This window comes from Anas platyrhynchos, chromosome 8 (genome assembly GCF_047663525.1).
Source record: "Anas platyrhynchos isolate ZD024472 breed Pekin duck chromosome 8, IASCAAS_PekinDuck_T2T, whole genome shotgun sequence".
NCBI classification, from domain to species: Eukaryota; Metazoa; Chordata; class Aves; order Anseriformes; family Anatidae; genus Anas; species Anas platyrhynchos.
The window spans coordinates 27,068,883-27,084,027 of record NC_092594.1 but is presented as its reverse complement, the minus strand read 5'-3'; the positions used below and the strand labels follow the sequence as shown (position 1 = coordinate 27,084,027).

General features: G+C 36.1%; 1 protein-coding gene across 6 annotated transcripts in view; it reads right to left on the bottom strand.

The window, feature by feature from the left end:
* Window positions 1-2,634: 2,634 nt before the first annotated feature.
* ADGRL4 (adhesion G protein-coupled receptor L4) overlaps window positions 2,635-15,145 on the bottom strand; it is a 165,221-nt gene continuing 152,710 nt past the window's right edge. For all 6 annotated transcript variants that reach the window (XM_072041521.1, XM_072041522.1, XM_038183026.2 and 3 more), the window contains 3 exons: window positions 5,602-5,693; window positions 3,789-3,957; window positions 2,635-3,260 (listed from right to left, as the gene is read on the bottom strand). In XM_072041521.1, coding sequence (XP_071897622.1) covers window positions 3,198-3,260; window positions 3,789-3,957; window positions 5,602-5,693 — 324 coding nt within the window. In that variant the 3' untranslated portion in view covers window positions 2,635-3,197. The remainder of the gene's footprint in view (window positions 3,261-3,788; window positions 3,958-5,601; window positions 5,694-15,145) is intronic.

Sequence of the window (15,145 nt, the reverse complement as noted above, 5' to 3'; positions counted from 1 at the left end):
GCTACTCAGAAAGATGCATAAGCTTGCAAATTCCCGGCTTCAAGGCACCACCATTTTCTGAGCTGAAGTACTGTGAAACAAAAGTCTGAAACCAATTTGGACAGTATTGGTGTTGATACCTATGTATTTCATCCCAGCCGGTAAAGAGTGCTCCCAGTCTGTAATGACAATTAACTCTTAAATGTTGCAATTAAGACGTTTAGATGTAGAGCTTAGGGATATGGTTTAGTGGGGACTGTTAGGGTTAGGTTAGAGGTTGGACTCGATGATCTTGAGGTCTCTTCCAACCTAGAAATTCTGTGATTCTGTGATTCTGTGAATTTCTTTGAAATACACTTCTAATTCTTTGAGGAAATAATTATTTCAGAATAAAGTAGTCATTTTTAATCCAGACATTATTTATTATATTCTGAAGCACACCTTGAAATGCAACACTGAGCACAAATTTCTCTTTGATTGGTTTAATGGAAACAATTTCTCTCTTCAGCAAGCACTTGCTTTCACAGTGAAACCTTAACATTTTACTTTTATCTGTCTTGTCAATCACTGGTATATTTTTTCTTGCTGTCGCCACCTGGAGGTGTCATATACCTCTCAAAAGTATACAATCTGAAAAGATGCTGAGCAGTTTTTATTTTTCAAACCAGACAACTACTTAACAGTCAATATGACAAATAGGTCACAGAAAAATAAACTGTTTTTCCATCAGCTGATGCATGGCACTTGAGCATGTTTCCTTAACTTGCTCATTACTAATGCCCAGCTGTTATTTTACCAATTCGATATTTCATATCCTAGACTCATAGAATAATTCAGGATGGAAGGGACCTCAGAAGGTCATCTCATCCACTTTCTAGCTCAAAGCATGATGTTTTATCCAGTCCTCCAGTCCTAAAATCTCCGAACCTCTTTTTTTTTTTTTTTTTTTTTTTTTTTCCCTTTAGTTTATGTCCATCATGTCTCCTTTCTGCTAGGGGCTTGTGTTACTAAGGACTGTGACAAATAAACCTTTTTATTTATCACCAGTATTTCTCTGTGCATTAGGAAGGACAGTTACACTATCCTTCAGACTCTAAGGTGATGAATCTAAGAAAGGTTTATTTGCTCCTTATGTACTGTATTAAAACATGAAAACTAATCTTTGCATTTAAAGAAAACAGTTTCAATGAAGATCTGACCCATAGACTGGAGAGCAAAGTCTTCCTATAAAAGATGTTCTTTTATTAAAAAACTATTGTCACCTAAACACTTCATGATGTATTTTCTTTCCAAAGAACTTTTTCAATCTCACTGAGCACGCTGAACTCATTATATAGGGATGATTCTTTGTCCAGACAGCTTTACTATAGGTTACTTTTCTGCAGGAGATTAAAAATGATGCATTGGTAGATATCAATCTAAAAATACTCCTTTAAGTAACATATAACTACATTTTTGCAAACCTGGAAGAACATATAGAACATCAAAGGAAATATAACAAATAATTCAGGATGAATAATAGATAACCATGAGAACTTTTCCATTGTATTTATTTAAATCAAAGGAAGTATGTTGAGATGTGAAAGTTAAGCACTTCAGTTTATTCACATATTTTACATTCAAAGGACCAACCAAAATATGTTTTTTTTTTTTTCAGAAAAAAACCAAACAAAACAAACTTGTGGTTTCCAAAATTTTGACAGAGACATGGAATATACTTAATGAAGTATGTCATTGCAGTACATAATATGAAAACCTTGTGTATACAGGTAAAATCCAAACAAAATGACCATTACTAAAATAGGGTTCCATTTAATATAAATAAAATTCAGAATAATCCTTTATTTTAACAGACAAAACAACAGTGGGATTTATTAACAACTACATATTTACAGTGTTTGACTGGTAAATATACTGGGCTCCATTTGAGATCCTAGACACTTCCTGAGAAGGCCACATGGGCTAAGGATTGCTCAGCACTTCACATAAGTTATGTGCTAAAATGATGAAATTAAAGCATACTTTTAAAAATGAACACAATGGCAAAATCAGAACTGCTGATGTAACACGTTCATGTCCTGATGCAGCAAAACTTGCATCACAACAAGAAGTTCTCTCTTTGATATCAGCAGGTTTGTGTATGCTCCTAAAGTTAAACACAGGATAAGCGTTCCAAACTCAGGAGCCTTGGAGGAAGACAACTGCTTGAAACAGAGATGCTACAAATAGAGAAAACTGCTGTACAAATTTTGCACAATATGGACATACAAATTTAAATCTGTATTCTTCTCCATGGTTGATTTCTACCTCTTTACTTTTCATTTGATCCTACAAGGTCTGGATTCCAACTATCTCTATCATGTCAAACTTGTGAAAACGTCTCTTTCCCACAGCCTCCCAAATCATAGTGCCAGTTTAGCAGATCTCAGTCTTTTTGGCAATTAAATTAAATTAAAACAAGAAACGGGTATTTTTCAAAGTATTCACAAAATAATCTTTCACTTACAGAATGGCTGTTCCACCATTCTTCTATCAGATCTGATCCCAGTTCTTTAGATCTAAACAGTTCTTTAACAGTTACAAAAATAATAATAAAAAAGATTAATATACAAATATATATTTCAGAGTGATAAAAGAATAGTATTTTAAAAAATGTTTTTTTTTTTTTTTTTTTTTTTTATTCTACTTTAAATTAAAGGAAACGTTTTCAAAAGTCTGGACTGCAGCAGATCTTTATCTATTGACTCTTGAATGGAACTCATTCCCTGCATATGGCCATACAGAACTTAATGTAAGAAACTAATTACTATGAAAAGACAGTGAGCAAGTTTCTACTAGCAAGTGATTCAAAAAATCTGCTGTGCCAGTTGCTTTCTGGTATCTCTTGTTCAAGAACCTCAGATATTTTTTAATATCAGAAAGAAAATATAAGTCATGAAAAGTCCTGAGCTCCTTTAGAAACTTGCTTCTTTCCCTGGTCTTCATTAATACATGTTCTGCAATAATCCAGTTTGTTTTGTATACTCTTTGTATACAGCACAAAATAAATGCTTTGCATGAATGCACAGGTATGTACAAAACCAGTCAGTAATTTAGTTAAGTGTTCACTGGGTCATTTCGTACTTTCACAATACCATGTTTTCCTGTAATATCCTCAATGACGTCATCTAGGTTGCTCCCTTTTAACACCATGATGCTCATGCAGGTTTTTCTTCTGTTTACCTTAAGCAGCCAAAACAGCAAGGGACATTTTTGAATAACCTATAATACTCTTCCTGAATCTGAAATGAAAATAAAGAATTGGAACATGAAACAGATATATTAATACATCTATATGTGTTTTAACTAATTGTGCACTGATCCCTTTGCTAGATGTTTCAAGGTGGAGCTGTTTTATTTTTATTTTTTGTTTTACTTTAGGGCAGGACACTGAAAAAGGATAATCTCAAAATTGCTTGGGTAATATGAATCCTGCTACTAGCTGCAAAGACTGGAATTGAGCTTTGCTGAACCCATTATATTACTTCATCTGGTTAATGATGAGTTCTACATTTTTAAAAAGCATTTTTCCATGTTTCATATTTAAAAAAAAAGGGAGAAAATTTGTGCGAAGGCAAGAATTGGACAGTGGTTCTGCCTCTACCAAAGGCAACAGCAGTATATTTCCCCTCTTCCTTTCCCACCCTCATCAAGGGCACAAGGAATTCCTGCCTTGCTCTGATAAAGTGTTTGCACCACAACTTGGCTTCAAGGCTGAACATGTGCCTGCATGGTTATATGTGACTTCCCCCAAGGAAGGGGACACTTACTTTTCTAGACAACACACAAAGAAATATGAAGATGAACATCCCCTGAAACGCATTGAAGATTGTAAACAGATACGCAGTCACCACAGATCCCTGTACGACATGAAGGACGCCGAAGATCCAGGTAGCCCCAAGAAGGAACAGGAGAGCAAGAGCACCTCGGGCACAGGACCTGGGGAAACATTGCAGACAACATGCAGGCACATGCTGTTTCCCCCACTTCCCTGCTTGAAAAGGGGAATAATGCCTAGACAATTGGTTTCAGCTGCCACGGCCTAAGTGCAAATGCATGGGCTGCTCTTTAGGGTGTGCTGTAGAACTGTGCCATGAATAAGCTCACACAATCACTGCAGAAGAGTAAAAGAGTAAAACTGGAGGGCCTTAACACACTGGCTTCTTTAATCTTCCAATATGTTTTCTCTGGTGTACTACAGCACCATATGATTTTATTTAAATCTACTGTTAGTGTAATTCCCCAAGGAAAAACATATGTCTGTTATGAAGCATTACCCCACTTCTCCTCCCCCCTCTCATTGTCCTCAAAAAATAACCCAGAAAAATGTACAGTATGCTCTTAGGTCAGTACAATTGCGTGACATCAAAGGGTTCCCAGGCTGCCTCTCAGGTTCACTGTAGAAAACAGTGAAAGTTGTAAAACTAGACTTTCTTTCCATCTTTCTCTTTTTAAAAATATATTTTTTGTTTTTAGAACACAAATACTCTCAAATATTTCCTGGGTCAGTGTATTGATACTTTAAAATTATAGGAGCTGATTGGCTATGTTTTTTTGTTTGTTTGTTTGTTTGTTTGTTTTTTCCAACATGCTGTAGAGCCCAGCTCACAGACTTGAGCAAATTGCAGCATGTTGTCTTGGAAATGAAACCACTGATTACTTTCTTATTCTTTCTCAGCCCAGTCATTGCAGGACTTCCTTTGAACAACAGCCATTTTTAGCCCCGTTCCTCTGAATATGAATAATTTTCAACTTCATTAAAACCAGCTCACAACATGAAGCTACAAAGGGTGAGGAATAAGAGAAAGTAATCAATCAAACAATTGCTAAATCCTAACTATAAATCTAGTGCAATGCATTGAGACTGCAGAAGCGTTCCTAAGCAACACAAACAGTAAGTTGTTTTCAATGTTCCCTGTAGTACACTTCAGCTTTTCCTGCACAAACGGTTTTCAAGGTCCCTATAAATCAGTTTTAAAGAGAGTGAGTTGATGGAAAAATCATAGCAGCATGCAAAGTAAAAATCCTGGAGAGAAACACCCACACACACCCCAACACCGTAGAAGCACAATGTCCTATTGTAGATTTTTTTTTTTTTTTTTTTTTTTACAAAAAATATGAACGCCCTGATTCTGTTGTCACTGGATTTTTACATGCCTTCTTACTTCAAGGCAAATATTTTGGTCCCAAGTCAAGGATAAATTTTGAAATCTGTTTTGACTTTCACAGAGGCTGTAGGAAGTATTTAAGAAAAAAAATAAAAAAAAAAAAAGGAAATTATTACTTTAACCTTTCCATCAGCCTTTACCCTTCAGTTGACACAGGCCACTTATTGTGTTCCTCGAACATCTCCCACAAGCCCAGTGTTACAGCATGAAGCACTGCTCAGAAGGAATAAAGATTGTAAAATCTACCTTTAAATCTATGAGGGAATAACAGAAAGAAAAAAAAAGGTGTCTTTTTTTTTTTTTTTTCCCCACAAGTCTTCCAGAAAATTAAATTGTAATTTTTGAATCCTTGCTTTTGTCTCCATCTATATTTAAACTTACAGAAGGTAGAATTTGTATTAAATGGCAAACTTACCTTATATTTTCATAACAACTAACTTCTGGCTTTAACATTGCAGTGTGTCGAAATACTTTATAAATAATCACTCCGAAAGCCAGCAAATTAACCTGGGGGGAGGTAAGAAAAGACCTTTTTTTAGTTCAAACCAGGGTGCTTTTGAATTTCAGTAACTGTTACACATTTAAATGAAACAAGTCAGATATAGTTTCTGTATACATGAAACCTAGAGAATCCAGTGCCAGAAGGGAAAAAAATCCTTTTCTGATCCACGTCTATTAAAAAAATATGAGCCCTTTAATAAAGATTGATCAAACAGGGCTGTAATTCTACCTTATCTCAACAGTATCACTACCAACAGTCTGCAAATGTTTATTGATTTTATTGGTAAAGTTCTTCGATTTCCTGCTGAGATTTTTTCTTTTGTAAGTAGAGATGTTTAAGCAAAGAGAAGAAATGAGAAGAAATAATGAGAAAAAAATGAGAAAAAAATAAAAGAGCCCCCCACCCCCTTTCCATTATACTGTTTAGATTTGACAAAATGCGTATCTTTTGTTTCTGAATCACATTAATAACATCATATGTTTGGAGATTTTTTGGGTTTGAAAATTTTTAAGTGGCACAAAAAACGTTGAGGTTACACCAAAAAAAAAAAAAAAAGAAACTAATTTTGGTTGAAATAGTCTTTGCTCAGTATTCTCTCCTCCATTTTATGTTTGTTTCCTTCATGAATAATATTGATGTGAGTATGTGTGCTTGTTTTCTGCCTCCTTTATTATGGCATTGTTTTATTTGAGTTTGAAACACAAAAAAGCAACTAAAAAAGCAGTTTCGTAAATTATGCTCAATTATGGTTCTGAACTTTGCTTGGATAGGATTCATTGGTCATTCATTTAAATTTCTACTGCATTCCTTTAACAATGTGAATGGGTTTGCTCTCTTGCTTAAAAAAAGCAAAAACAAAAACAAAAACAAACTTATTTTGGATCACAGCATTTAACATTAAAACCTATTTACAATGTTAATAATTGAACCAAATTTTATCTGGATGTCATCCAGATACTATTTGTAGATCCTTGGTTGTAATTCCTTGGTTGGTTCCTGTGGGTTTACATCCATAGAATGAATAGAATTAATACCTTCCCCAACTAGTTTCTTCAGAAAGACTGTGTGGTTTTCCTCCCTCCTTCTTTTTTTATTATTTAAAAAAAAAAAAAAAAAAAAAAAAAAGCACCTCCAAAATGAAAACAAAAGCCTGCTATAGGAGCACAGCATCTCTTTAACAAGAATCACTTTCTTTTGTTAACACTTGTTATGTATGTCCTTAGAACGTTTTTGTTGTGTTGAGGGGGAGTATCTGATATTCAATTCAGGCTCTGCTTTAATTAGCTGCATGCTCATACTTTAATATGGCATAATGTATTTACAATTTGATAACACAGGAGATAGAGCTGATTAGCAGTTTAGGGAATTAATCCTTCACTGAATACCTTGTACTTGCACTGATCGTGAGAGCTATTTTGAAGCTCCTTGTATTTAAAATTGTAATCTATAATATCTCCTAAACCAGCAAGTTTTCAAAGTTAATTATAAGTCAGTCAGCAGTTGTGGGTAATTACATACAGACTTACTTTTTATCTTATATTTGTTGGTGAACAATATATTAAATAACATGGTGCGCACATTATAATCTGTGTAACCCAACTAATGTACATATTAAAATAATCTGGAAAAGGTAGGGTGAAATGTGATCAAAGCACCATGGGCACAGAGAATACACCCTGCTACTTCTTCAGAAGCTGTCAGCAAGACCGCAGCATGAACCACATAGCCAACTTTCCTCCCTGCCGACCCGTCACCGAGATCACTAATGTCAATGAGAGCCTTCCTATTGCTGTTAATAGGCTCTTTATGAAGCTCTGTGGGCCAAAGTCCATTATCCTTTGGCCACAGAAAACAGCTGCAGAACTGGAGAGGTTTTTCTGAGTGAGGACTGGGCTGGCAAGGGGCAGATGTGGGGCCTTGCAGTAGAGGACTCCATTTCTCTTTATCCCAGTGGGGCTCCTTTACACAAATACTATTTACACTGTCTGTTGCACAGGATAATAGGATTTTGCCCTCTGCATTGAAGTAATACCCATTAACTATGATCTTTTCATTCATCAATTCATTCTGATGGGAATAATCTGTACATTTCAGGAGAACGAAAGAGGTTAACACCGGTTCTCGGAGTCAGCTGCCAGAACGCAGTCATGGTGCAATAAGTCTCAGGTAGCCTCACAGGAGGTAGTGTTACAGGGTAATGAAGGTGAGCTTAACTTCTGAAATACCCACTCATTTCCAAGATTTATTAAAGCCTTAAGTAGGTTTTTGCCCCATTTAGAAGCACTCCATTAATAAAAAATACCTATAGCAAAGTGCATAGACTGTTTTATACAATGTTCAGTGTCTCAAAACGGTAGCTTTTAGACAACTTTTTTTTTTTTTTTTTCTTTTTTTTTTCCCCCTTTTATTTTCAACCTAAATTAGAGCCCTCTGGCACTGCATTTTGTCCTTTGGAGGACCTCGGTTAGGTAACAATAAAGTTGTTGTAACAGTCCTGAAGTGCAAAAAATCCAGCAACACTTAGGGGAAAGAATAACATGAAATCATGGGTAAAGCTATCAGAAAAAAAAAGAAAAAAAGTTAATGTTAATAATGTGTTAGGTCTAGTCTTTGGAGAAGACTAGATGCCAAGAAGTCAAGAAGTTCAACATGCTCTGCTTCAGCCTGAGACCCTGCATGCTCTTTACCATGAGCAAACCAGTAACCTCAAAAATTGGATGGTTGGACTGAATAGTGCTAAAAGGGAAATGACCTTCATATAACTGATATCCTCAAAGACCCATTCAACAGCTGGGCCAGGAAGTTGAAACACCCCAAATATCTGACCCAAGATATGACCGCTTAAGACATATTGCATTTATATTGAAAAGTGACCTTCAAGTGAAAATAAATGGAAGTAGATGGCTACAAAGGGCATCCAAAATACAAATAGGCCCAAGAAATCCTGGATCTCCAAATTTTCTGTCTGGAATAAAGTGAGGATGAGAGACACTGATGCATCTAAAAAAGCCTCCAGCTGCTACTTTTAGCCAAATACCATGCTTTTTGCTTACTTCGGTTGTAATTGTGCATGTTCACTTTTTGCAGTTAAAGCACAATCTTCAGGTGCTGTTGCCTAAGCCTTTGATGACATTATAATTAAGGCTGCCTTGAGGTGACAGGCACGGTGAATGGGAATAAAATGGCAGGCCCAGAAGCAGCAGGCTGGAACGTCGCAATGTGTGCAGGCAGCTGTGACACCGAACTAGGGCAAACATCGCACGGGCCTGGCAAGGGCCAGCCTGGGGACTGCTGCTGCCACAGGCTGACTTTGGGGAGAAGTTACCTGTATAATGAGCAGAGCCACTCTGCAGCTTTGGGCAAACCCAAAGTGTGAAGTGTTGCAGCACAGCCACAGTTGTATCAAGTGAATAACGATGTTACAGCACGACAGGGCAAATTCTTGTGCCTTTGTTTTCAGAGTTATTACATGGCTGAGCAGTCAGAGAGACTGCTGCATGTCCTGAGAGGGACTCCTGGGCAACTGTAATAGACTAAAAGGGGACTGCAGTGATTCCAAGCCCAGAACTGAATTCTTCATTTTTTATTTTTTTTTTATTTATTTTTTATTTTTTAACAAACCACCTCAAACTGCTAATGAGTAAACACTGCATCCAGTCCTTATTATTTCACAAATCTCAGACTTTGTCATTGCAAGCCCAGTCCCGTGGGGTGCTGAGCATCCTCAGCCCTCCCCTTGCTCCTCTTCTCCCTGAGATATCGATGGAAATCAGATTTCACTTAGTGCTCAGGTGCACTACAAGACTAATTTCAATAATTAATCTATTCCTTTTTTTCTAAGTGGTTAATCAAAGACAAGGGTTGATATAGGAGCAACCTCCATTCTAAACATCTTGAGGGAATCATTTCTCCTTAAAGATATTTGTAAAGTGTTTTTAGCTTTCTTAAATTCTAGAAATGTTGTGGTACATTTATGAGCAAATGGTAGGAAACTTAAAATATGTTTATGTGAAATAGACATTGAATGGGGCAATTCTTAGGATCCCATGGAATCAGGATTTTGTACATATGGGCAACAACATTTATGTATCTATTTCACCCAGAATAATTTCCAGAGCCCCACACATCTGGACAAGCTAGGGTTTCTTGTATGCCTGTGACCATGTTTAAATGGAGGATGGTAAGTACTCAGTACACCTCTTTTCAGATAATCTTTGTGAGGGATCGTGAAGATTTAAGACTTTGGAGGGACTTCTGGCCCCATTTCACAAATGATGAAACTGTTTAATGGCAAAACTCTCATTGCCTCCCATGTTGTCAAGCCTTTTCCTCTACAGTTCACAGAGAGTGGTAGTCCCAAGGGATCTGTAGGCAACAGCAAGCACTGTCATGGGTTTCACTAGCATTTGCGTTTACCATGGATGCACACTGGTGTAGAGCAAAACAGTTAAATTTTCGTGCAGTAGTGTTTTGGGGTTCTGCATGGTTCTGTTTGCATATTCAGTAATGTGGTTGTGGTGGGTACCACAAAGCAGGCATGTAAGGAAGAGTACACAGCTGTCTGAAGTGGTACAGGTCCTAAGATCTGATCTGACTCACAGCCACAAGTCAGACAGCATCAGTCTGGATAATTTCCTTTTGTAAAGAAATTCACAGGACAGAAAAAGCAATTGCAAATTCAAAGAAATTTCCCAGTGCTTTCCTAATAACCTTGTCAACAGCAAGGAGGTTTTGCCAAAGGAATTAGTCTGGGCAGCTCTGTTCAATCAATCAGTCACATATATTTTAGGATAGGATGAAAAAATCTGTGTGATGTGTACATCTGTGTACATTTCTTTGCTGATGCCTTCCTGCCTCTGTCTAGATATTACCACAGCTAATTGGACAGAGAACTTCTGCCTAAGCTTCTGTAATGAAGGAAAACTGCTCAACAGTGGGCACAGGTAGAGAAAGATGCTGCTGCTTTGGCTTCTACAGTTCTGGGACCACCACACTAGAATTTCACCCATCTACAATTTGCAGAAGGAAGTAATAGAGTTTTATAGATACCAAAACAAAATATTTATTAGGGTCTCTTTCCAAAGATGAGGATCCAGAAAAGCACTGAGAAACAATCTTGTCTATTGTCTGAGAAAATTACAAACTTCCCCGTTGATTACAAACTGTATTTTGCAAACTAAGTCATAATATAAAAATGAGCACATAGGTCCTAAAATGTTAAATGTTCCAAGCTGTTGGAGTTCTGCTAATAGCACATTGCTTAGCAACTGCTATATTTAAAATAGATCCTTAATTCCACTGTTAAATGTACGTATTTTACATAGTGGAAGAGTAGCATAATGTTCTATCCTCAAATAAATATGATGTTAGTGCTTCACACTGCATGAAACACTTTCTGTGTAGGTACGGAATGATAGCTATTTTTAGTTGAGCACTGAATGGTATGAAATACACAAAATTTAATAAAGCATGCAAAACATCTGCCTGCAAATAAAAATATTTGCACTCATGTTGAAGAGTTGTAGTTTCTTTCGTAATTAATTACAATTAAATTGTAAGATACTGAGTGAAGTGATATATCATCATTTTGCCCCATCAAGGTAGCTGACAGCTGTCAAGTTTTGCAACAGAGATTTTTTTTTTCTCTTCCTTCCTTCCTCTCTCTCTCTCTCTTTTTTTTTTTTTTTTTTTTTTTTCCAGCAAGACTAAAGAACTAAAGAGCACTTGAATGCTCAGCGGAAAATGGTCCATCTTTAATGGAGGTAGCTCACTTAGCACCTGGACATCTTGCAAACTGAAATAGATCAGGATGAGGTATTCAAGAAAATTTTGTCCAACAGTTTTTTGTTGAAAAATGTCAGTTTATCAGCAGTAAGATATTTATTGGTTTAGATTACATTTTCACCAGAATAGGCTTTCTGACCAGCATAGCTTTTCTGATTTAAACCAGAAAGGACAGTCACTTCTGAACAATGAAAAATTCCTGTGGATAGGACATTTATCCAGGATATTATCCATGGGCACAATTTTCTGCTGTACTTAATATTCAGACTATAATATGACCCTTCATTCCTATAGCCTCTGTACCAGCTATTCACCACTATCGCTCCATTAGCCCTGCTGGATCCATTCCATGCCATATAAATAATTAAATATTCACTGGAGCAGGGAGACCTGGATCTCCCTCAGCCTGCAGTTTCTCAGCCAGGACTATCTAAAGACAATTCTTGTTTTAACAATGGAGTAATTGTTTAATATGAGACCAAGGAATTTCATGTAATTTCATGTACAATATTCTTGTGTAAAAGATACACTCCAGCTTTTCAAAAGTTATTAAAACACTTTAAACAGCAGCCTTTTAAGGCTCTCCAGTGTTACAAAGAAAGGCCAGTATAAGAAAGAGGCAGCTAATTCTAAAGATTCAGATATACTAGTTCTGATTCAGTCTGAGCACTTTACATTCAAACTTCAAAAAATGAAGCCCCCAAATCATTCCCTTTTCCTTTCTTAGTCCCTGTCTCAATAATTGATGAAACCATCTATATGCTGATGTCAGATCTCACAAAAAAAAGAATGAGAAAATTTCTCCTGCTGCTCTCTTAGGCATATACTTGAATTTTTTACATATATCATATTGAATTTGTCTCTTTCAAAAAATGTCTGAAGTTCAGAGCAGCTGTATCTGTATCAGTCTTTACAATGACCCTCATTATGAGCGTTTGAATTAATGAGCTTGTGATGGTCTGAATTCTGCCACAGAGAGCAATACATTTCTGTCTCTCTGTCTGTCTGGCTAATGGCTGGATAAAATGACAACATTCAGTGGGTCATCGTTATTTCAGTCAGGGGAGAACAGAATTAAGCTATTAACAATACAACAGCTTAAGCTTCAAAATGAAAATGTATGCCATATTAATTGCATAAAATTGGACACAAGCTGGCAGTCAAACAGTCTGGGTTTGTCTCCTCACTGATTTATCTCATTATCATGTCCCCAGTGAATATACCTTCTCAAATGCTTTAGGTATACAACAGCAGCCTTATTTGGGAGTAGAAAATGTAACAAAAACATTAACAAAACCCCTCCAGGCTGTATTTTGGGAAAATATTTTCAGCAATGCAGGATTAGATTTTTATGATTCTAAGATTTTAATACTTTCACTTGTTTAAAAGTGAAAACACAGCTAAATTTGTTTATTTCAGACCCTGTCTCAAGAAATACATAGTTTTCACATAGACTTACTCTTTCTATATGAATACATGAATATTTCAAAGTTGTTCTTTTACATACCTCAAGCTGTAGATTTAGACTCAATTTAATAACTAAGTAGTTTTCTTTATATTTTTAGAACACTTATAGAAAACTCTAAATAAATAAATAAGTAGATGGGAGTTTATATTTTTCATCAGAGTAAACAGCTTCTCCCAGTCTTCTGGATTCAGTACTTTTTCTTATTGGATTGCAAAGCTAAACACATACCGACCTAAATATTTTAATTTAACCTCAGTTCTGCAGCCAAGAGCAGGAGAGATGAGCCAACATAGAACTGTGTCTGACCTTGGCCATAAATGTTAGCCCAAGTAGATACAGTGGTAGGACAGGGATCTGTCTTGCTCTCAGTATAATTATAATTAGATATGCTTTTCTCCTTTTCCAAGAAGCTCTGAGAAGGTGTACTTACTTGGGAGTTGGTAATTACATAAATCAGGCTGTTTGATGCACTCATTCCAGGTGCATCAAAGATTCAGACTACATCTTAGACCTCTCCCATGTACAAATGTAAACTTGTCTTACACTCTATCTGAAGCCTTATGCAGGAGCACTGCAGAAGCATTTTTTAGAGTTGAAAAGGACTGAAATAGTTGTATTTTATCTTTTAGCACAAGCAGCTCCAGTGAATGGAAGAGCTACCAGAATGTATACCGCAAGAGGAGTGTGACTGAGATATTGGGTCTGACAACAGGCTACTTTTGCCATTTTTGAGCTATGAATAGTGGGCAGAAAGCTGTCCATGCCTTCCACAGCCAACCAGATCCTGCGAAGGAGTTGGCCCTTTGCCTTTTAGAAGTATTTATGATTCTGCTGTGGATATGGTCACAAAATTGCCTGCTGTGGCTTATGGTTGTACTCAAAGTCACAAAAAGCTCTTTCAGTGACCACTTCTCTTCCAAAATGAATATTCACATGAAATTACTACTGTGAATATGAATTTACTTTTCTAAATGCCTGAAAATGATGAACCAAAGGGGCAGTAGAAGAGTGAAAGAAAATGTGATTTGAGTGAGAAAATATGCAGTGTGGATATAGTCAGTATGTAATTATTAAGTAAGTACAGAAAACATCAGTCTGTTAATTATCTATAGCAAATTTTGAGTCCTCTCAATGAAAAATTTAGGGTAAGTGTATGATTTATGGTAATTGTATTTATATCAAGGCAACAAAGAATCACTGAAAGCATATTAAAGAACATAATAATAATAATAATAATAATAATAATAAAACATATGACAGTTCAGAAAATTGTGGCATTCTTGCAAAAATCCACTGAGGCTGAAGATACACAGATACATTAAAATAGTGGGATGAGTTCGTTCCTACGTAATGACATAAGAGAAAGCAATTTTCATTTTGTGGACTAATGGTCACAGACTTTTTTCAGGTATTTCCAGGGACCTTAGATCAGGGACTTTAATGATGGTTTTGAAGGTCAAAGGGAAAGAAGGAAAAACCGCTTTCCTCTGAAGGTCCTGGCCTTGCTGAGAAACTGCATCCATTGGTATGGCAGTGTGGAAACTGTGGTTTAGAGACTAAAGCTGATCCTGTCAACAGAACAGGACCAGTACTTTCAGACTCAGTGACTGTTTAGCAGGTATTGCTGTTTGCTGAACAACATTGCTGTTTGAAATAATTTGTTTCAAGCAAAGTTGCAGACTCAGTCTCTAATGCCACTGTGTAATTAATTATTTCCACTTTATCCACAATGGCATAAGAAATGCCATGGAGACACCTTTAACTGAAACCACAGAGGGACTAATGAAAAAGGACTATTATTTTTTCATAAAGAATAATAAAGCCATTGCTAGTCCCAGTAGGAAATTTATTTTCACTAAAAAGGCAGACTGAGGAACAAGAGTAGATATAAAAAGTGTTTAAAATAGCTATTTTCTAAAACTCATACACTAAACAGTACAGAATATATTTTCCTCATCTAGCTCAGAAACATAATGAGGCATTTGTTACAAGTAACCCTTAGGAAAAACAAAACAAACAATTATTATTATTATTATTATTATTATTATTATTATTAATAATAATAATAATAAAACAGAAAACAAAACAACAACAACAAAAAAACAGGCTATACAGAATTTCCCAAATCATAAATATTCAGTAAAAAGTATGAGATGGTGGTATGGTTTATTATAACGGAGGCCAGAGGTCAAACAACTTTTTCCA